The 22,858-nt window shown below is 45.3% G+C and overlaps 1 protein-coding gene across 8 annotated transcripts in view; it reads right to left on the bottom strand.

The window, feature by feature from the left end:
- The window catches only part of utrn (utrophin), a 314,619-nt gene that overhangs the window by 20,125 nt on the left and 271,636 nt on the right, over positions 1-22,858 (bottom strand). For 5 of the 8 annotated variants that reach the window (XM_055885258.1, XM_055885257.1, XM_055885260.1 and 2 more), the window contains 5 exons: positions 22,392-22,503; positions 19,060-19,196; positions 9,741-9,779; positions 9,296-9,361; positions 8,149-8,214 (listed from right to left, as the gene is read on the bottom strand). In XM_055885258.1, the coding sequence (XP_055741233.1) occupies positions 8,149-8,214; positions 9,296-9,361; positions 9,741-9,779; positions 19,060-19,196; positions 22,392-22,503 (420 nt within the window). The remainder of the gene's footprint in view (positions 1-8,148; positions 8,215-9,295; positions 9,362-9,740; positions 9,780-19,059; positions 19,197-22,391; positions 22,504-22,858) is intronic. The other 3 variants (XM_055885262.1, XM_055885261.1, XM_055885263.1) reach the window with 3 other exon arrangements.

Here is a 22,858-nt window from a genome sequence, read left to right as displayed (position 1 = left end):
CACTGACTGCCTTTCTAGTCCTGTTCCTCTAATGTTACTATCACATTAACCTTCTTCCTCGTCATTACCTGATTATCACTGACTGCCTTTCTAGTCCTGTTCTTCTAATGTTACTATCACATTAACCTTCTTCCTCGTCATTACCTGATTATCACTGACTGCCTTTCTAGACCTGTTCCTCTAATGTTACTATCACATTAACCTTCTTCCTCGTCATTACCTGATTATCACTGACTGCCTTTCTAGTCCTGTTCTTCTAATGTTACTATCACATCAACCTTCTTCCTCATCATTACCTGATTATCACTGACTGCGTTTCTAGTCCTGTTCCTCTAATGTTACTATCACATTAACCTTCTTCCTCGTCATTACCTGATTATCACTGACTGCCTTTCTAGTCCTGTTCTTCTAATGTTACTATCACATTAACCTTCTTCCTCGTCATTACCTGATTATCACTGACTGCGTTTCTAGTCCTGTTCTTCTAATGTTACTATCACATTAACCTTCTTCCTCGTCATTACCTGATTATCACTGACTGCCTTTCTAGTCCTGTTCCTCTAATGTTACTATCACATTAACCTTCTTCCTCGTCATTACCTGATTATCACTGACTGCGTTTCTAGTCCTGTTCCTCTAATGTTACTATCACATTAACCTTCTTCCTCGTCATTACCTGATTATCACTGACTGCCTTTCTAGTCCTGTTCCTCTAATGTTACTATCACATTAACCTTCTTCCTCGTCATTACCTGATTATCACTGACTGCGTTTCTAGTCCTGTTCTTCTAATGTTACTATCACATTAACCTTCTTCCTCGTCATTACCTGATTATCACTGACTGCCTTTCTAGTCCTGTTCTTCTAATGTTACTATCACATTAACCTTCATCCTCGTCATTACCTGATTATCACTGACTGCGTTTCTAGTCCTGTTCCTCTAATGTTACTATCACATTAACCTTCTTCCTCGTCATTACCTGATTATCACTGACTGCCTTTCTAGTCCTGTTCTTCTAATGTTACTATCACATTAACCTTCTTCCTCGTCATTACCTGATTATCACTGACTGCCTTTCTAGACCTGTTCCTCTAATGTTACTATCACATTAACCTTCTTCCTCGTCATTACCTGATTATCACTGACTGCCTTTCTAGTCCTGTTCTTCTAATGTTACTATCACATCAACCTTCTTCCTCGTCATTACCTGATTATCACTGACTGCGTTTCTAGTCCTGTTCCTCTAATGTTACTATCACATTAACCTTCTTCCTCGTCATTACCTGATTATCACTGACTGCCTTTCTAGTCCTGTTCTTCTAATGTTACTATCACATTAACCTTCTTCCTCGTCATTACCTGATTATCACTGACTGCGTTTCTAGTCCTGTTCTTCTAATGTTACTATCACATTAACCTTCTTCCTCGTCATTACCTGATTATCACTGACTGCCTTTCTAGTCCTGTTCCTCTAATGTTACTATCACATTAACCTTCTTCCTCGTCATTACCTGATTATCACTGACTGCGTTTCTAGTCCTGTTCTTCTAATGTTACTATCACATTAACCTTCTTCCTCGTCATTACCTGATTATCACTGACTGCCTTTCTAGTCCTGTTCTTCTAATGTTACTATCACATTAACCTTCATCCTCGTCATTACCTGATTATCACTGACTGCGTTTCTAGTCCTGTTCCTCTAATGTTACTATCACATTAACCTTCTTCCTCGTCATTACCTGATTATCACTGACTGCCTTTCTAGTCCTGTTCTAATGTTACTATCACATTAACCTTCTTCCTCGTCATTACCTGATTATCACTGACTGCGTTTCTAGTCCTGTTCTTCTAATGTTACTATCACATTAACCTTCTTCCTCGTCATTACCTGATTATCACTGACTGCCTTTCTAGACCTGTTCCTCTAATGTTACTATCACATTAACCTTCTTCCTCGTCATTACCTGATTATCACTGACTGCCTTTCTAGTCCTGTTCTTCTAATGTTACTATCACATTAACCTTCTTCCTCGTCATTACCTGATTATCACTGACTGCCTTTCTAGCCCTGTTCCTCTAATGTTACTATCACATTAACCTTCTTCCTCGTCATTACCTGATTATCACTGACTGCGTTTCTAGTCCTGTTCTTCTAATGTTACTATCACATTAACCTTCTTCCTCGTCATTACCTGATTATCACTGACTGCCTTTCTAGTCCTGTTCCTCTAATGTTACTATCACATTAACCTTCTTCCTCGTCATTACCTGATTATCACTGACTGCGTTTCTAGTCCTGTTCTTCTAATGTTACTATCACATTAACCTTCTTCCTCGTCATTACCTGATTATCACTGACTGCCTTTCTAGTCCTGTTCTTCTAATGTTACTATCACATTAACCTTCATCCTCGTCATTACCTGATTATCACTGACTGCGTTTCTAGTCCTGTTCCTCTAATGTTACTATCACATTAACCTTCTTCCTCGTCATTACCTGATTATCACTGACTGCCTTTCTAGTCCTGTTCTTCTAATGTTACTATCACATTAACCTTCTTCCTCGTCATTACCTGATTATCACTGACTGCCTTTCTAGACCTGTTCCTCTAATGTTACTATCACATTAACCTTCTTCCTCGTCATTACCTGATTATCACTGACTGCCTTTCTAGTCCTGTTCTTCTAATGTTACTATCACATCAACCTTCTTCCTCGTCATTACCTGATTATCACTGACTGCGTTTCTAGTCCTGTTCCTCTAATGTTACTATCACATTAACCTTCTTCCTCGTCATTACCTGATTATCACTGACTGCCTTTCTAGTCCTGTTCTTCTAATGTTACTATCACATTAACCTTCTTCCTCGTCATTACCTGATTATCACTGACTGCGTTTCTAGTCCTGTTCTTCTAATGTTACTATCACATTAACCTTCTTCCTCGTCATTACCTGATTATCACTGACTGCCTTTCTAGTCCTGTTCCTCTAATGTTACTATCACATTAACCTTCTTCCTCGTCATTACCTGATTATCACTGACTGCGTTTCTAGTCCTGTTCTTCTAATGTTACTATCACATTAACCTTCTTCCTCGTCATTACCTGATTATCACTGACTGCCTTTCTAGTCCTGTTCTTCTAATGTTACTATCACATTAACCTTCATCCTCGTCATTACCTGATTATCACTGACTGCGTTTCTAGTCCTGTTCCTCTAATGTTACTATCACATTAACCTTCTTCCTCGTCATTACCTGATTATCACTGACTGCGTTTCTAGTCCTGTTCCTGTACTTAAAAAAAAATTAAGTATTATAAAAAAAAATGCGATCCCAAATTGCGATCCAGACAGATCTTGTCTCACTGCTGCAACTCCCCAATGGGCTCGGGAGTCTCTCTCTGAGGCAGATAGGTGTTAGGCAGAGTCAAATCAGAGCAGAAAAGCATGTTCTGTCCATTACTGTGGTGAAATGGTACTTGGGGGAGTCTCGAGCATCGCCTGTTTTAAAATAGAGCTTTTAAGCGGAGAAGGCAGGGGGACAGAGGGAGGTGGGGGGTTGGGGGGACAGAGGGAGGTGGGGGGGTGGGGGGACAGAGGGAGGTGGGGGGGCAGGCGGACAGAGGGAAGTGGGGGGGTGGGGGGACAGAGGGAGGTGGGGGGGCAGGCGGACAGAGGGAGGTGGGGGGGCCGGCGGACAGAGGGAAGTGGGGGTCAGGCGGACAGAGGGAAGTGGGGGGGCAGGCGGACAGAGGGAAGTGGGGGGGCAGGCGGACAGATGGAGGTGGGGGGGCAGGCGGACAGAGGGAGGTGGGGGGGCAGGCGGACAGAGGGAGGTGTGGGGGCAGGCGGACAGAGGGAGGTGTGGGGGCAGGCGGACAGAGGGAGGTGGGGGGGGCAGGCGGACAGAGGGAGGTGGGGGGGTGGGGGGACAGAGGGAGGCGGGGGGGCAGGCGGACAGAGGGAGGTGTGGGGGCAGGCGGACAGAGGGAGGTGTGGGGGCAGGCGGACAGAGGGAGGTGGGGGGGCAGGCGGACAGAGGGAGGTGTGGGGGCGACAGAGGGAGGTGGGGGGGCAGGCGGACAGAGGAAGGTGTGGGGGGCAGGTGGCTGAAGGGAACACACGTGCATATACAGACACGTGAATTTGGACACGCACACGTGAATGTGTAAAGCTGGTTGCGCTGTGAGAATCAAGACCCTAATCTACCCACGCTGCCTCTCTCCTCATACCTTTCTGTCACTCTCTTCCCTCTCTCTCTCCAATCTGTCTATCATGCTCACTGTCTCTGATTCTAGATCTCTCACGCAGTTGTCTCTAGCCTCCTCAAACCCTCCATATGCTCTTTTGTGTGTGGGTAGATTTTTTGGGCAACGTGTCCTCACTGAAAACCATTTCCAAATCGCACTTCATTGTACACACACACGCATACACACACGCATACACACACGCATACACACACACACGAACAGGATAACTGCAGATTTCAGCTCTTGTATCAGAGCAGGTTGAGAGATAATCTAATTCTAATGTCTAAACACAGTATCACAGAGGGTGAACCTCCAACCAGCATCACAAAGGGTAACCAGAGACCTCCAACCAGCATCACAGAGGGTAACCAGAGACCGCCAACCAGCATCACAGAGGGTGTACAGAGACCTCCAACCAGCATCACAGTGTGTGTGTGACCTCAGAGGGCATCAGAGTTTAGAGAACTCATTCCCCCGATTAGGATCTCAGCTGGGAATAGCTCTCAACATGCCCTCCAGACAGCTTTAATGGTATACAGAAACACTCAACCTTTCACACACAACACACACACACATCTGGAGCTTCAGCATGTTCCCTCTCTTTGTACTGCTAACTGCCTCTCTATCTTTTGTAATCTCTTCTTCCTCTCTCTCCCCGCCTTTTCTTTCTAAACTTCTCTTTCCATAACATTTTTCCAACTCCAATGTCTTTATCAAAGCAAACCATCTTTCTCTCCATAACATATCACTCTCTTATCCACTCTTTTCATCGTTATCTTTCTCCCCCGTGCGTAATTCAAACTTCTTTCCTCCCTCTCAGTTCTTCTGTCTCCCATTCTCTTTCTCTCACCCACCCTCTCCCCATCTTGTTTTCCATCCTCTCCCCATCTTGTTTTCTATCCTCTCCCCATCTTGTTTTCTATCCTCTCCCCATCTTGTTTTCCATCCTCTCCCCATCTTGTTTTCTATCCTCTCCCCATCTCGATTTCTATCCTCTCCCCATCTCGATTTCTATCCTCTCCCCATCTTGTTTTCTATCATCTCCCCATCTTGTTTTCTATCCTCTCCCCATCTTGTTTTCTATCCTCTCCCCATCTTGTTTTCTATCATCTCCCCATCTTGTTTTCCATCCTCTCCCCATCTTGTTTTCTATCCTCTCCTCATCTTGTTTTCTATCCTCTCCCCATCTTGTTTTCTATCCTCTCCCCATCTTGTTTTCTATCCTCTCCCCATCTTGTTTTCCATCCTCTCCCCATCTTGTTTTCCATCCTCTCCCCATCTTGTTTTCCATCCTCTCCCCATCTTGTTTTCCATCCTCTCCCCATCTTGATTGCTATCCTCTCCCCATCTTGTTTTCTATCCTCTCCCCATCTTGTTTTCCATCCTCTCCCCACCTTGTTTTCCATCCTCTCCCACCTTGTTTTCTATCCTCTCCCCACCTTGTTTTCTATCCTCTCCCCATCTTGTTTTCTATCCTCTCCCCACCTTGTTTTCTATCCTCTCCCCACCTTGTTTTCTATCCTCTCCCCATCTTGTTTTCTATCCTCTCCCCATCTTGTTTTCCATCCTCTCCCCACCTTGTTTTCCATCCTCTCCCCACCTTGTTTTCTATCCTCTCCCCATCTTGTTTTCTATCCTCTCCCCATCTTGTTTTCCATCCTCTCCCCACCTTGTTTTCTATCCTCTCCCCATCTTGTTTTCTATCCTCTCCCCATCTTGTTTTCTATCATCTCCCCATCTTGTTTTCCATCCTCTCCCCATCTTGTTTTCTATCCTCTCCTCATCTTGTTTTCTATCCTCTCCCCATCTTGTTTTCTATCCTCTCCCCATCTTGTTTTCCATCCTCTCCCCACCTTGTTTTCCATCCTCTCCCCATCTTGTTTTCTATCCTCTCCCCATCTTGTTTTCTATCCTCTCCCCATCTTGTTTTCTATCCTCTCCTCATCTTGTTTTCTATCCTCTCCCCATCTTGTTTTCTATCCTCTCCCCATCTTGTTTTCCATCCTCTCCCCACCTTGTTTTCCATCCTCTCCCACCTTGTTTTCTATCATCTCCCCATCTTGTTTTCTATCCTCTCCCCATCTTGTTTTCTATCCTCTCCCCATCTTGTTTTCCATCCTCTCCCCACCTTGTTTTCCATCCTCTCCCACCTTGTTTTCTATCATCTCCCCATCTTGTTTTCCATCCTCTCCCCACCTTGTTTTCCATCCTCTCCCCATCTTGTTTTCCATCCTCTCCCCATCTTGTTTTCCATCCTCTCCCACCTTGTTTTCTATCATCTCCCCATCTTGTTTTCCATCCTCTCCCCACCTTGTTTTCCATCCTCTCCCCATCTTGTTTTCTATCCTCTCCCCATCTTGTTTTCTATCCTCTCCCCATCTCGATTTCCATCCTCTCTCTTTCCAAGTTATTGTTCTCAGTCTCTTCAATTGCTATCATCAGAGCTCCACAGACCAGATGACAATAATAATAATTTGATTTTTGATACATGACACTCAAAGCTAACACATGAATGGACAGAGAGACGTTAATATACTATGACAGGGTGAGCAACGTACTGTAGTGTAACACCACAGCCCACTGGGCCATACACAACACAGGTAGTGAGGACAGAGTCTAATGGTTACTGACAGGTAGGAGGACAGAGTCTAATGGTTACTGACAGGTAGGAGGACAGAGTCTAATGGTTACTGACAGGTAGGAGGACAGAGTCTAATGGTTACTGACAGGTAGGAGGACAGAGTCTAATGGTTACTGACAGGTAGGAGGACAGAGTCTAATGGTTACTGACAGGTAGGAGGACAGAGTCTAATGGTTACTGACAGGTAGGAGGACAGAGTCTAATGGTTACTGACAGGTAGGAGGACAGAGTCTAATGGTTACTGACAGGTAGGAGGACAGAGTCTAATGGTTACTGACAGGTAGGAGGACAGAGTCTAATGGTTACTGACAGGTAGGAGGACAGAGGGGAAACAGTTACAAATGGTTACTGACAGGTAGGAGGACAGAGGGGAAACAGTTACTAATGGTTACTGACAGGTAGGAGGACAGAGGGGAAACAGTTCCTAATGGTTATTGACAGGTAGGTGGACAGAGGGGAAACAGTTACTAATGGTTATTGACAGGTAGGAGGACAGAGGGGAAACAGTTACCAATGGTTACTGACAGGTAGGTGGACAGAGGGGAAACAGTTCCTAATGGTTACTGACAGGTAGGTGGACAGAGGGGAAACAGTTACTAATGGTTACTGACAGGTAGGTGGACAGAGGGGAAACAGTTCCTAATGGTTACTGACAGGTAGGTGGACAGAGGGGAAACAGTTCCTAATGGTTACTGACAGGTAGGTGGACAGAGGGGAAACAGTTACTAATGGTTACTGACAGGTAGGAGGACAGAGGGGAAACAGTTACTAATTGTTACTGACAGGTAGGTGGACAGAGGGGAAACAGTTACTAATGGTTACTGACAGGTAGGTGGACAGAGGGGAAACAGTTACTAATGGTTACTGACAGGTAGGTGGACAGAGGGGAAACAGTTCCTAATGGTTACTGACAGGTAGGTGGACAGAGGGGAAACAGTTACTAATGGTTACTGACAGGTAGGTGGACAGAGGGGAAACAGTTCCTAATGGTTACTGACAGGTAGGTGGACAGAGGGGAACCAGTTCCTAATGGTTACTGACAGGTAGGTGGACAGAGGGGAAACAGTTACTAATGGTTACTGACAGGTAGGAGGACAGAGGGGAAACAGTTACTAATGGTTACTGACAGGTAGGAGGACAGAGGGGAAACAGTTACTAATGGTTACTTACAGGTAGGAGGACAGAGGGGAAACAGTTACTAATGGTTACTGACAGGTAGGAGGACAGAGGGGAAACAGTTACTAATGGTTACTTACATGCTTCCTGTAGCTGAGCTGCTGTCAGTGGGCAGAGATCCGTTGGAGCGTTCCATCTGAGCCAGCCTGAGAAACACAGATACAGACATTAGCTGGATTAGTTCAGAAACGTTGCCATGGGGGTGAACGCCTACCAAACACTGCTGGGTACAGAGGCAACCCCTGCTGGCTAGGAGTGGACGGCAGACATCAGGCAGGGTTCAGCCCAACAGCTAGAGGATCAGCCATCGCAATATGGGACCCAGTTATGACATGAGATGGATTATGGGTACAGTGCTGCACATGGCCGGGACGAGAGGGTCAGAGCCACACCGGTCACATCTTATTGGGCATGGGGGGAGTGTGTGTTGTGATAGATCTATGCGGTTGGGATGGGGAACACAGTTGATTACTGGCACTGGTGCTCACACACACACACACAGAAACGCACACACACAGAAACGCACACACACAGAAACACACACACACACACACACACACACACACACACACACACACACACACACACACACACACACACACACACACACACACACACACAGAACCCCCTCCCCCCCCCCACCAATGGTAATTAGATTGGGCCAGCAGATGAAAGGCTCTATGTATTGAACTGTGTAATAAAGAGAGGGGAGCCTCATAACTCCTAGGGAGATGAAGACAAAGAGAACATGATCCCTACACTGGCCCAAGGCTGACATTGGGATAGCTCTGTTAATACTGAGTCTGTCTGTGTGTGTGTGTGTGTGTGTGTGTGTGTGTGTGTGTGTGTGTGTGTGTGTGTGTGTGTGTGTGTGTGTGTGTGTGTGTGTGTGTGTGTGTGTGTGTGTGTGTGTGTGTGTGTGTGTGTGTGTGTGTGTGTTTCGTGTGTGTGTGTGTGTGTTTCGTGTGTGTGTGTGTGTGTCAAGGCAGCTTGTTATCTGGTAACAGTCAGGGGCTGTAGTGATTGACCTGTGGGTTAATGGTTAATGAAAAGGAAAGATCCATGTCAGAATAGCATACGGAACGGCTGGCACTGAGGGGGCACAGCCAAATTGTCAGGGGAGGCTAGCCCTACTTTGTCTCTACCCTTAATGGACAATAGTCTGGCACAGACAGTCATTGGTATACCAAGTATGTGCAAGGTTTGTGTGATGGTAGTGTACAGTACCTGCTAGCATACTGCTCTATCCTGGAATGAGTGTCATCATGAGAGAGCTGGGGTGACTGGGAAAGCCTGAAGAGAGGGAATGGAGGGGTGGAGACGTGTACAACATGAAACACAGTAACAACCAAAAAGACTTCAATCAAATGAAACAATCAGCAGCTAGAAATATAGGAGAATATAATCAACAAAGAAACAACAGAAGATTGTGCTGATCTAGGAAGCCGGTCAGGAGTGACTGCACTGCTAATGGGATGAGAGGAGGTTAGGAGGAAGAGGAGGCTGTGAAGGGGAGGAAGAGTTTGGTAGGTTGGTTGGTCAATCGGGCAGACAGGCAACATGCGGTATGACGGCTTAGTGGGGGTGGTGAGTTGTGGATGCAGGGACAGGGAGGAGGGCAGACTGTTCAGGGGTATTCTGATCTCCCGGGGCGGGGCGTGCAGATACTCACTCATACTGCTCCGGACACATGCTGATGAGAGTGACGGGACTGTAAGAGAAACGGAGGGAGGGAGGGAGGTGAGGGAGGGGACAACAATCTTTAGGGCCACATCACATGAACAAGGTTAAGAACCAAATGCAACAAGAGGAGAGTACAGGTGGTAGGGTTCCAACCAATGATGTATATAAACCCTGGATTGCTGATGCTATGTATTGGCCAGTGAGAAGCATGGTCGGCCATATTGGTACTCCCCAGTAGGATCAGTCCTCCATAGGAATGAATTGAATTCTACAGTATTTCAAATATATGTTTCAAGGACAAAATTACATTGATTTATGTATTTCTTCCTGTAGTGAGGACAGTAACATTAGTAATTTCAAAAAAATATACTTTACGGTAAATGTTTTTATATATTTGTTCATGTTTATTTTTATGTTTAGTTCACATAATATACTTTATGCATTAAGGTGTCTGTAATAGAATAAGCATGTCAAAACGAATATAGACATTAATAAATTTAGCTTCTATAGCTTCCAAAATATGTTTTACAAAGGTACCATGGTGGCTTCAACACAGCGCCCCCTATCAGTCCTCTACATATCAACTCAGAAACGTCCCTTTTTCAGGACCCTGTCTTTCAAAGATAATTCCTAAAAATCTAAATGACTTCACAGATCTTCATTGTAAAGGGTTTAAAAACTGTTTCCCATGCTTGTTCAATGAACCATAAACAATTAATGAACATGCACCTGTGGAACGGTCGTTAAGACACTAACATCTTTCAGACGGTAAGGAATTAAGGTCACAGTTATGAAAACTTAGAACACTAAAGAGGCCTTTCTACTGACTCTGAAAAACACCAAAAGAAAGATGCCCAGGGTCCCTGCTTATCTGCATGAACATGCCTTAGGCATGCTGCAAGGAGGCATGAGGACTGCAGATGTGGCCAGGGAAATAAATTGCAATGTCCGTACTGTGAGGTGCCTAAGACAGAGCTACAGGGAGACAAAACGTACAGCTGATCGTCCTTGCAGTGACAGACCACGTGTAACAACACCTGCACAGGATTGGTACATCCGAACATCACACCTGCGGGACAGGTACAGGATGGCAACAACAACTGCCCGAGTTACACCAGGAACGTACAATCCCTCCATCAGTGCTCAGACTGTCCGCAATAGGCTGAGAGAGGCTGGACGGACATATAATTTTATTGGACTGAGGGCTTGTAGGCCTGTTGTAAGGCAGGTCCTCACCAGACATCACCGGGAACAACGTTGCCTATGGGCACAAACCTACCGTCGCTGGACCAGACAGGACTGGCAAAAAGTGCTCTTCACTGTGACGACCCTCCCATTCTGTCTACCGTTTTCTCTCTCTCCTTGCTCTTGTTTCCCTATTAGGATGCCGGTGGGCGGAGTTGGGAGGGTCGTCAGCTACATGGGGAACACCTGGGCCCACTCTCCCAGGATAAAATCACCACTTCCCCATTCATCAAGGAGACTCTCTCCATACAGACACTTTGATAGATTTTGTTGCGTTTGGTTGTGCTTTTTGGTTGTTTGTTTTAGCATCTTTCAACACCTTGCATTATCACATTCATCCATGCAAAACATTCACTTACACTACTGATTACTGATTACACACACCATTGTATATTATACATAGTTTCTTTATTTAATAAATATATATTTTGTTACTTCTTATCTCCACGTGTCTCCCTTTTGTTACGGGCTTTGAGCCGGTTCGTGACATCACCGACAAGTTGCGGTTTTGTCTCACCAGGGGTAATGGTCGGATTTGCGTTTATCGTCGAAGGAATGAGCATTACAACGAGGCCTGTACTCTGGAACGGGATCGATTTGGAGGTGGATGGTCCGTCATGGTCTGGGGCGGTGTGTCACATCATCATCAGACTGAGCTTGGTGTCATTGCAGGCAATCTCAAAGCTGTGCGTTAAAGGGAAGACATCCTCTTCCCTCATGTAGTACCCTTCCTGCAGGCTCATCCTGACATGACTCCAGCACGACAATGCCACCAGCCATACTGCTCGTACTGTGCGTGATTTCCTGCAAGACAGGAATGTCAGTGTTCTGCCATTGCCAGCGAAGAGCCCGGATCTCAATCCCATTGAGCTGGTCTGGGACCTGTTGGATCGGAGGGTAAGTGCTAGCGCCATCTCCCCCAGAAATGTCCGGGAACTTGCAGGTGCCTTGGTAGAAGAGTGGGTTAACATCTCACAGCAAGAACTGGCAAATCTGGTACAGTCCATGAGGAGGAGATGCACTGCAGTACTTAATGCAGCTGGTGGCCACACCAGATACTGACTGTTACTTTGATTTTGACCCCTTTTGTTCAGGGACACATTATTCCATTTCTGTTAGTCACATGTCTGTGGAACTTGTTTAGTTTATGTCTCAGTTGTTGAATCTTGTTTTGTTCATACAAATATTTACACATGTTAAGTTTGCTGAAAGTAAAAGCAGTTGAGAGTGAGAGGACATTTCTTTTTTTTCTGAGTTTATGTTCAAATCATTGGTTCCAACCAGCGGCTATGCTTAGAATAGCCAGAAGGGGGCGACAACAGGGGCACGCAGTAGTACACAGGCAGAAGCCCACCCCAAATCCTAACCTTTACCAGTATTAGGGAAAACTGACCTTAGATCAGCATCTAGGAGCTCATCCAAATAGAATCTCCCCTTTAGTCTTGGGACTATGGTCCAATGGTTTCTAATGATTCAACTATTAATTTCCAAGTGATAATTGAGTCCCTATTTAAAGAATTTTTGTGGAATATTCCCAAGCAAGTCTTTGTAGCCCCAGGCCTGTACTTAGTGTAGTTGTTAAGTATGCTTTTTAAGTTTCTGCACTGATTACATTCACCGCTATTATTAGGCATACTTGACATTTGACAGCAATACCAAAATGATCAACAGATCATATTCATTCTGTCTTTCACTTATTACAGTGTCATTTCATGTGCAGTCTTCAAAATGAAAATCTATTTCGAAACATTCAGGGTTGTACTGCACAGCGCACACAGATGAAACACCTTGGGCAAGAAAAATGAATTTAATACAGTGAGAAAGAACGGTTGCTAAATATAGACATGATAGGAAGAGAAGCATCTTGTTATTTTGGAGATGGAGAGGATGTTTAGATAATTGCTTGGGTGCTCTGACGGTTACTGGTGTTTTTGTTCGCAATGTGAAAGTGGAGACATTGAAACAAAGTGCTGCATTGTGGATAAGTGTCTCTCGCAGTGGGAAAGAAAGCAGTAGTCGTCACTTCTCTGCCCGCGAGGAGACTCCTACTGCACCAGATCCCTCAGGGAGGGAGGGATTGAGCTGTTTTGGGCTGCTGTCTGTGGTGTACTACCACTTTGTGCAGCCCTGTCAACTGGTGCCATTAGGAAGTGGGCTTTTTCACCTGAGAGCAGCACCAACCAGGGTTTGAGTTGATTTGTTTAAAGCCATACACTGCTGTGCTGAGCTCTTCAAGTTTCTTATTTTACTCATGACAGGCTGGGCCAGGGGTGTTGTAAACCCTGGATGGGTGCACTCTTGTGAAAAAAAATGAAGAAAGTGAGGGAGGAAGGAAGGGAGAGAGAGGGAGACCTTGGGAGCGTTTAGCTCTGAAAAATGTTGCTGTTGTGAGAGCAGTCAGAAAAGGTAGCAGGAGTATAGTTCCTGGAGAGACAGTGATGTTGAGCATAAAGAGTTCACTTTCCCCTGGGATGGCAGTGGGCCAAAGGCAAGTCCAATTACATCCTACCTCCCTGGGCCTGGCTATACGGAGCAACCAGCCTCCAATAGGACTCATTATCATGTCAACAAACATGATATATTTTTTTTTGCATTGTACAATAATCACATGACAAACAAAAAGCAAACATGTAGATTTATGTACCTCACATAATACATTTACTCGTCTATTTCTGACTAAATCACTTTTCTTTACAAAGTGTGTGGAGGGCATTTGTCTTTCAAACGTCATAACTATTTTCTGGTACAGTTTTTCACACGTCTCTGCATTGAACCATGTTCCTGGCAGGCAGAGTGTGTCTGTGTGGGTATTATTGTATCAGGGAAAGTGGCTGACTGGGATGTACAGACAACAGTAGAGCCAACGGTAATGAACCTTGGCTGGGAGACAGACACACTGAGAGACAGTGAAACACAGAGTTTTAAAGGGGAAGGATGGGCATTTTGATTTGCAATGCCTTGATGAGATGACACTGTGTGCAGAGTGCTGAATATATTGTGATGCCAATTCTGATCCTATAGAGAGATGTCGCTGGAGCGACAACACAACTAGCCTACGTGGTACCTAGTTGTGTTGAGTAAAAGGTTGCCCTCATCAGTATAGTTTACATGATGTTGTATTGTGTCGTACAGTATATTGTACCTTTTCACTGAATACCAATTAAATTATTGAATCCAATTAAATCCTGAACACACTTCTATGCCAGTGCACCTCAATAGTCTTGAAGGACAAGCTGCCCTGACAATCTTTCCTCCTCTCCTCTATCAGGGGGCTTAAGAACACCTGACACTCTTTCCTCCTCTCCTCTATCAGGGGGCTTAAGAACACCTGACACTCTTTCCTCCTCTCCTCTATCAGGGGGCTTAAGAACACCTGACACTCTTTCCTCCTCTCCTCTATCAGGGGGCTTAAGAACACCTGACACTCTTTCCTCCTCTCCTCTATCAGGGGGCTTAAGAACACCTGACACTCTTTCCTCCTCTCCTCTATCAGGGGGCTTAAGAACACCTGACACTCTTTCCTCCTCTCCTCTATCAGGGGGCTTAAGAACACCTGACACTCTTTCCTCCTCTCCTCTATCAGGGGGCTTAAGAACACCTGACACTCTTTCCTCCTCTCCTCTATCAAGGGGCTTAAGAACACCTGACACTCTTTCCTCCTCTCCTCTATCAAGGGGCTTAAGAACACCTGACACTCTTTCCTCCCCTCCTCTATCAGGGGGCTTAAGAACACCTGACACTCTTTCCTCCTCTCCTCTATCAGGGGGCTTAAGAACACCTGACACTCTTTCCTCCCCTCCTCTATCAGGGGGCTTAAGAACACCTGACACTCTTTCCTCCCCTCCTCTATCAGGGAGCTTAAGAACACCTGACACTCTTTCCTCCCCTCCTCTATCAGGGGGCTTAAGAACACCTGACACTCTTTCCTCCTCTCCTCTATCAGGGGGCTTAAGAACACCTGACACTCTTTCCTCCCCTCCTCTATTAGGGGGCTTAAGAACACCTGACACTCTTTCCTCCCCTCCTCTATTAGGGGGCTTAAGAACACCTGACACTCTTTCCTCCCCCCCTCTATCAGGGGGCTTAAGAACACCTGACACTCTTTCCTCCTCTCCTCTATCAGGGGGCTTAAGAACACCTGACACTCTTTCCTCCCCTCCTCTATTAGGGTGCTTAAGAACACCGGACACTCTTTCCTCCCCTCCTCTATCAGAGGGCTTAAGAACACCTGACACTCTTTCCTCCCCTCCTCTATTAGGGGGCTTAAGAACACCTGACACTCTTTCCTCCCCTCCTCTATCAGGGGGCTTAAGAACACCTGACACTCTTTCCTCCCCTCCTCTATTAGGGGGCTTAAGAACACCTGACACTCTTTCCTCCCCTCCTCTATCAGGGGGCTTAAGAACACCTGACACTCTTTCCTCCCCTCCTCTATTAGGGGGCTTAAGAACACCTGACACTCTTTCCTCCCCTCCTCTATTAGGGGGCTTAAGAACACCTGACACTCTTTCCTCCTCTCCTCTATCAGGGGGCTTAAGAACACCTGACACTCTTTCCTCCCCTCTTCTATCAGGGGGCTTAAGAACACCTGACACTCTTTCCTCCCCTCCTCTATCAGAGGGCTTAAGAACACCTGACACTCTTTCCTCCTCTCCTCTATCAGGGGGCTTAAGAACACCTGACACTCGTTCCTCCCCTCCTCTATCAGGGGGCTTAAGAACACCTGACACTCTTTCCTCCTCTCCTCTATCAGGGGGCTTAAGAACACCTGACACTCTTTCCTCCCCTCCTCTATCAGGGGGCTTAAGAACACCTGACACTCTTTCCTCCTCTCCTCTATCAGGGGGCTTAAGAACACCTGACACTCTTTCCTCCCCTCCTCTATCAGGGGGCTTAAGAACACCTGACACTCTTTCCTCCCCTCCTCTATCAGGGGGCTTAAGAACACCTGACACTCTTTCCTCCTCTATCAGGGGGCTTAAGAACACCTGACACTCTTTCCTCCCCTCCTCTATCAGGGGGCTTAAGAACACCTGACACTCTTTCCTCCCCTCCTCTATCAGGGGGCTTAAGAACACCTGACACTCTTTCCTCCTCTATCAAGGGGCTTAAGAACACCTGACACTCTTTCCTCCCCTCCTCTATCAAGGGGCTTAAGAACACCTGACACTCTTTCCTCCCCTCCTCTATTAGGGGGCTTAAGAACACCTGACACTCTTTCCTCCCCTCCTCTATCAGGGGGCTTAAGAACACCTGACACTCTTTCCTCCTCTCCTCTATCAGGGGGCTTAAGAACACCTGACACTCTTTCCTCCCCTCTTCTATCAGGGGGCTTAAGAACACCTGACACTCTTTCCTCCCCTCCTCTATCAGAGGGCTTAAGAACACCTGACACTCTTTCCTCCTCTCCTCTATCAGGGGGCTTAAGAACACCTGACACTCGTTCCTCCCCTCCTCTATCAGGGGGCTTAAGAACACCTGACACTCTTTCCTCCTCTCCTCTATCAGGGGGCTTAAGAACACCTGACACTCTTTCCTCCCCTCCTCTATCAGGGGGCTTAAGAACACCTGACACTCTTTCCTCCTCCCCTCTATCAGGGGGCTTAAGAACACCTGACAATCTTTCCTCCCCTCCTCTATCAGGGGGCTTAAGAACACCTGACACTCGTTCCTCCCCTCCTCTATCAGGGGGCTTAAGAACACCTGACACTCGTTCCTCCTCTCCTCTATCAGAGGGCTTAAGAACACCTGACACTCTTTCCTCCTCTATCAGGGGGCTTAAGAACACCTGACACTCTTTCCTCCTCTATCAGGGGGCTTAAGAACACCTGACACTCTTTCCTCCTCTCCTCTATCAGGGGGCTTAAGAACACCTGACACTCTTTCCTCCCCTCCTCTATCAGGGGGCTTAAGAACACCTGACACTCTTTCCTCCTCTCCTCTATCAGGGGGCTTAAGAACACCTGACACTCTTTCCTCCCCTCCTCTATCAGGGGGCTTAAGAACACCTGACACTCGTTCCTCCCCTCCTCTATCAGGGGGCTTAAAAACACCTGACACTCTTTCCTCCTCTATCAGGGGGCTTAAGAACACCTGACACTGACACCTTTTCATGCCTCCTTTCACAGAGAGACAGACAGAAAGACAGACAGAGGTGGTGCTGGGAACAGGGAAACATCACCATATGCTCGGAGGTGAATATCATTAGCCCTCGCTCGCTACCATATCCTCCGCTAGGGCTTTCCGCTCAGTTTGACAGAAGTGTGTGTGTCTATATCTGTGCTGTGTTATTGACTCCACCCAAATCAAATCAATGAGATAAAGATAGAGAGATAGAGAGAAACTCTCTATCCTAAACTCATCAGTCTCCCTGCTAGAGTTAAAACAGCGTACAGTTTTATCCTGAACTCTTCCAAATACGGTGGTGAACAGCACATAACACACCAAGCTAGGAGGCTCAGACACGTCTTTCACATGAACACGTGTCTCTGTGTCTAATCAGAAATCCTTTTTGGCGTGTAATGAAGGAAGAAGAGTTGGGAGGGAGTTAACAGTGTGTGGGGTTCTGTGTTCTATAGGTTGGAAAATGTATGAGGAAACAGAATAACCGTGACCAGAGATAGAGAGAGAGAGAGTGCGACATAGAGAAAGCGAGGGAGAGAGGGAGACAGAGAGAGAGCGACAGAGAGCGAGACAGCGCGAGAGAGAGAGAGAGAGAGAGAGAGAGAGAGAGAGAGAGAGAGAGAGAGAGAGAGAGAGAGAGAGAGAGAGAGATCAAATCAAATTGTATTTGCCACATGCGCCGGATACAACAGGTGTGGATCTTACTGTGAAATGCTTACTTACAAGAGCTGGTTCAATAGAGTTAGAGAGATGGGTGCTCTCCCTCCCTTCCTCTCTCAGAGATGGCCTGATTCACTATCTCCACACACTGTGTGTGTGTATGTGTTTCTGTGTGTGTGTGTGTGTATGTGTGTGTGTGTTTCTGTGTGTGTGTGTGTGTATGTATGTGTTTCTGTGTGTGTGATTGTGCGGGCTTAAAAGTAAGAATTGCAGACTCAGTGCAATAAGTCTCTGCTATAAAACTGCCTGTATTGTACCAGACTTCCAGCAGTTTGTGGATGGTAGAGAAGTCAGGCGGGAGAACAAAAGTGGAAAATGAATGTCATGGAATAGTCATATTTCTCCAAGTCTCCATTTCATTAGCAGCTTTTTAAGGAACCTCTCCACACCATTTCCCACCTTTTAAAAGGGATCTGTCAGGGAGACACCGCTGCAGGGATAGCGGGAAGAAAGGGGAAAGGAGAGACAGAGTGGAGAGAGGAGAGGAATGAAGAGGGTGGGCCAGTATATCTCAGTGGCTGTGGACATCTGCACTGTGTGTGTGTGTGTGTGTGTGTGTGTGTGTGTGTGTGTGTGTGTGTGTGTGTGTGTGTGTGTGTGTGTGTGTGTGTGTGTGTGTGTGTGTGTGTGTATCTCCTTTGGGGTCAGGTTGGAAATCACAATTTTTAATATTCACTTGTGCAGCTCAAGTAGAAGAGAGAGCAAGAGAGAGCGAGAGCGAGAGCGAGAGAGAGAGAGAAAGAGAGAGAGAAAGAGAAAGAGAGAGAGAGAGAGAGGAGGGATGCACAAACATGGAAATATACTGAGACAGAAGATATAGCAAAAAGCAGAGGGTGAGATATAGCGACGTGGAGAGAGAGGGAGACATGTTCTAGGGAGCTGTTAGTATATAGAGACAGGGAAGGTTCAGATCATAGAAGGGGGCATAACTCACACCTCAAGAGGGGGGCACTCACCACCCACCACTAGCATCTGAATAATCTGTAACGCTAGTTAAACACCATTACTGAGGATTTATGTGTGTCTGGTGACCGGTGAAAATTCGAGACGGACTCACTCCAGAGCAGAGCAGCAGCTCTGTGCAACACAGGAGATATATGGCCGATATTTGGCCTGAGTCTTCCAGGGGGTATAACAGTCTACAGACAGGGGGAGGAAACTAGTGTTGAAGGAGGGCTCACCCAGGCAACACAACGACCCCCTTCCTCCCAGGTACTTACGTCTCCATATTGTCTCCTTCTAGAAACGTCTGGACCGGTAAGTAGCCCAACCGTGGGTGCTTGGCAAAATACTTCTTGGAGCGGAACTTGTTTTTCAGCACCTTGGTAAAATCACGCATGTCCTCACCCGAAGTAGTCTGGAAGAGTGAGAAAGGGATGAGAATTTTTTTTAAGGAGTTCATTAGAAAACACATCTTCTAAGAAAGTGGCAGATTCTGCTTTGCCAGTGAAAGTCCTATTACCACAGTGCCCTGACCTAAAGAGGGCCTATTCTTCCTAGGATTTAGGGAACAGCTAGGGAGATTCAACTTCTACAAACACACACCAAAGCAGGGGAACACACAAACACAATTTGACGCAAAGGAACACACAGTCTATTGAGTTCATATGGCTTCTAGCTAATATGTAGAACACAACACATCCCGAGAGAGGGAGAGGGAGAGAGAGAGAGAGAGAGAGAGAGAGAGAGAGAGAGAAATAATGCAGAGCAGAATTAGGCTGATACCCTCTAATGATCAAAATCCAGAAAATAGCCATTAAATTCTACAACCACCTAAAAGGAGGTGATGCCCAAACCTTCCATAACAAAGCCATCACCTACAGAGAGATGAACCTGGAGAAAAGTCCCCTAAGCAAGCTGGTCCTGGGGCTTTGTTCACAAACACAAACAGACCCCACAGAGCCCCAGGACAGCATCACAATTAGACCAAACCAAATCATGAGAAAACAAAAAGATAATTGCTTAACACATTGGAAAGAATTAACAAAACAAAAGAGCAAACTAGAATGCTATTTGGCCCTAAACAGAGAGTACACAGTGGCAGAATACCTGACCACTGTGACTGACACAAACTTAACGAAAGCTTTGACTATGTACAGACTCAGTGAGCATAGCCTTGCTATAGAGAGAGGCCGCCGTAGGCAGACCTGGCTCTTAAGAGAAGACAGGCTATGTGCACACTGCCCACAAAATTAGGTGGAAACTGAGCTGCACTTCCTAACCTGCCAAATGTATGACCATATTAGAGACACATATTTCCCTCAGATTACACAGACGCACAAAGAATTTGAAAACAAACCCGATTTTGATAAACTCCCATATCTACTGGGTGAAATACCACAGTGTGCCATCACAGCAACACGATTTGTGACCTGTTGCCACAAGAAAAGAGCAACCAGTGAAGAACAAACACAATTGTAAATACAACCCATATTTATTTTTATTTATTTTCCCTTTTGTACTTTAACCATTTGTACATCGTTACAACACTGTATATAGACATAATATGACATTTGAAATGTCTTTATTCTTTGGAACTTCTGTGAGTGTAATGTTTACTGTTCATTTTTATTGTTTATTTCACTTTTGTTTATTATCTACTTTACTTGCTTTGGCAATGTTAACATATGTTTCCCATGCCAATAAAGCTCTTGAATTGAAATTGAAAATGAAATTGAATTGAACTGAGAGAGAGAGAGAGAGAGAGAGAGAGAGAGAGATCCCAGTACTTGAGCAGGGTTTGTGTGTGGCGCTTGAATAGTGTGTTGTGGCAGGTAGGCTACTGTGCTAGAGAAGAGTCTGTAAAATCACAATAGAGAGACTTGTCAAACTTGTGCCCAAACAACTACTTCGGAGGAACGAATAGACCACAGCACACAATTTATTCAGCCATGTTTTTGCTCAATAATTAATACTAGCAATGTGGGAACAATCAAATGAAAAAGTAATACTACAATCAAATGAAAAAGCAATATTGTGCACATCAAATAAACAGTGGGACTGAAATGAGAAAATGAGAATGTTTGTAAAATGACCGCAATGGGACCAGCGGCTGACATTGTACACCGCATCATATTGATCTGTACCTCCTAAATCAGGTTATGGTCCTAGGCCTCAGTATTAATATGTACTTTATCCTTTTTGGAGACATTCGTGTAACATCAAAATGTGTTTTGTTTCTGTGTGGAAGAGAGGGTACTGTAAATGTGTTATTGTTGGTTTAGAGAGGGGCTTATTTCTCGGAGGAAATACCTTTTATTTCATTCAATAAAAGAGCATCTCTATTCAACACATGGTGTGTAATAAAGGATTTATTCCTCAAGGTGGACTGTGGTTCTGAAGTACCAGTGAGAGAATCCACAACGTAACCTCGCTGTTTTGTTAGGTCTTCTCCAGTAAAATGGTTCAGACGGCCAAGAATCCGCTATTTTATACTGACCCATTTACATTGCTTACACTAATATCCCTTTCATACACAGACTGAAGTCTCACTCATTTACCTGCTTCTTTCTTGCCTGTGTTTTTGTATTTCTGAAAGGGGTAGGTGGTACAAAAAAGAACAAATAAAACCCACCTAAAGACCTAGTCACGATTCCTGTATTTTCACAGACCCTCTAACCAAAATACAGTCTGTGTGAAAGGTTCTCTACTTTTTTTGCAGGTAAATTAATAAACACTTCAATTGTTTAACACCTCCCTAATTTGAAATGCAAACAGCCCCCATTGTTTGACAACACCCCCCTGACCCCACACCTCCCAATTTGCCAGTTACTCACTGATATGTTTAAAAGCGGTATACCTGCAATTCAGTGGTAAATAAGGAGTTGTTTGAAAGGGGTCCTATTAACATTGCCTAATGTTTTCTACAGGTGATATACCACATCATCTGTCTGAAATGGGTCTAAATCACAAACAGAAAGGCCAGATTGAGTACGGGAGTCTGACATTGCAGTTTGACTTTCTGCTTCATAACTGAAAGCTTTAATATTATTTGCCCATGCTTAAACATGACTTGTATAATGTTTTCATCCCACAGTCACTGAAGGCAGTTAGCATTACACAGCCAGGACAGGAGTGATTGCTGTTCCTCATGGCTGGCGGTCTGTATCAATATCCAGGCTATCAAATTTGCAGATTGAAAAACTAAATTAAATCACCCAAAGAAAATAAACATATTCCCCGACCAGTTGAAGTGTGACATTCAGCAATATTCCGACGCTGTGCGTGAGCTCTGCTAATCTAAAAAGAGAAGACTGTTACATTTCTGCAAATCCCCTCCCTCCCCCTCCCTCCCTTCCTCCCTCCCTCACCTGAAACAGTGTTGGAAAAATGCCTTTCAGAAATTATAAACAGCTCAAAGAACAGAAGTCTTTTACTGTTCGCTCGGTTGAATCCAATTTGCGCTCCGGATTCCTGAAGAAGTTATTTGGAGAATAAGGTGGTACAGAGGTGTGTGAGAGTATATGTGTGTGTGTGTGTGTGTGTGTGTGTGTGTGTGTGTGTGTGTGTGTGCGCGTGTGAGAGAGTATGTGTGTGTTTGTGTGTTCCTCACCGGCGTGCAGTACTCCACCATGGGGTAGTTGAGCTTGTGGCCCTTGGCGGTTCGTCCAGAGAAGAAGCAGCTCTGACACACGTCATAGTTAAAGTGCTTCAGACTGCGATACCTAGGGATAAGGGGAGGGGGAGATGGATAGTATTAGTATTTTATTAGGATCCCCATTACTTACTGCTAAAGCAGCAGCTACTCTTCCTGAGGTCCACACAAAACAAGACACATGACATAATACAGAACATTAACAGATAAGAACATCACAAGGACAGAGCTAAATTTAAAATATGAATAGATGCTTTCATACATATGCCTTCATAATCATGTGATTCATAGACGCTACTGAATGCAATCCAAAAAACGAAAATGGAAACGCAATAACAAGGAGGTGTGTTTGAAATAGGCTGACACTTTTCGCTAAATACCTCAGATGTGAAAATAGCCACTTTGTTTCGATGGAGATAGAGACA

Source organism: Salvelinus fontinalis, chromosome 27 (genome assembly GCF_029448725.1).
Source record: "Salvelinus fontinalis isolate EN_2023a chromosome 27, ASM2944872v1, whole genome shotgun sequence".
In the NCBI taxonomy this organism is placed as follows: Eukaryota; Metazoa; Chordata; class Actinopteri; order Salmoniformes; family Salmonidae; genus Salvelinus; species Salvelinus fontinalis.
This window is presented reverse-complemented; position numbering and strand designations above follow the sequence as displayed.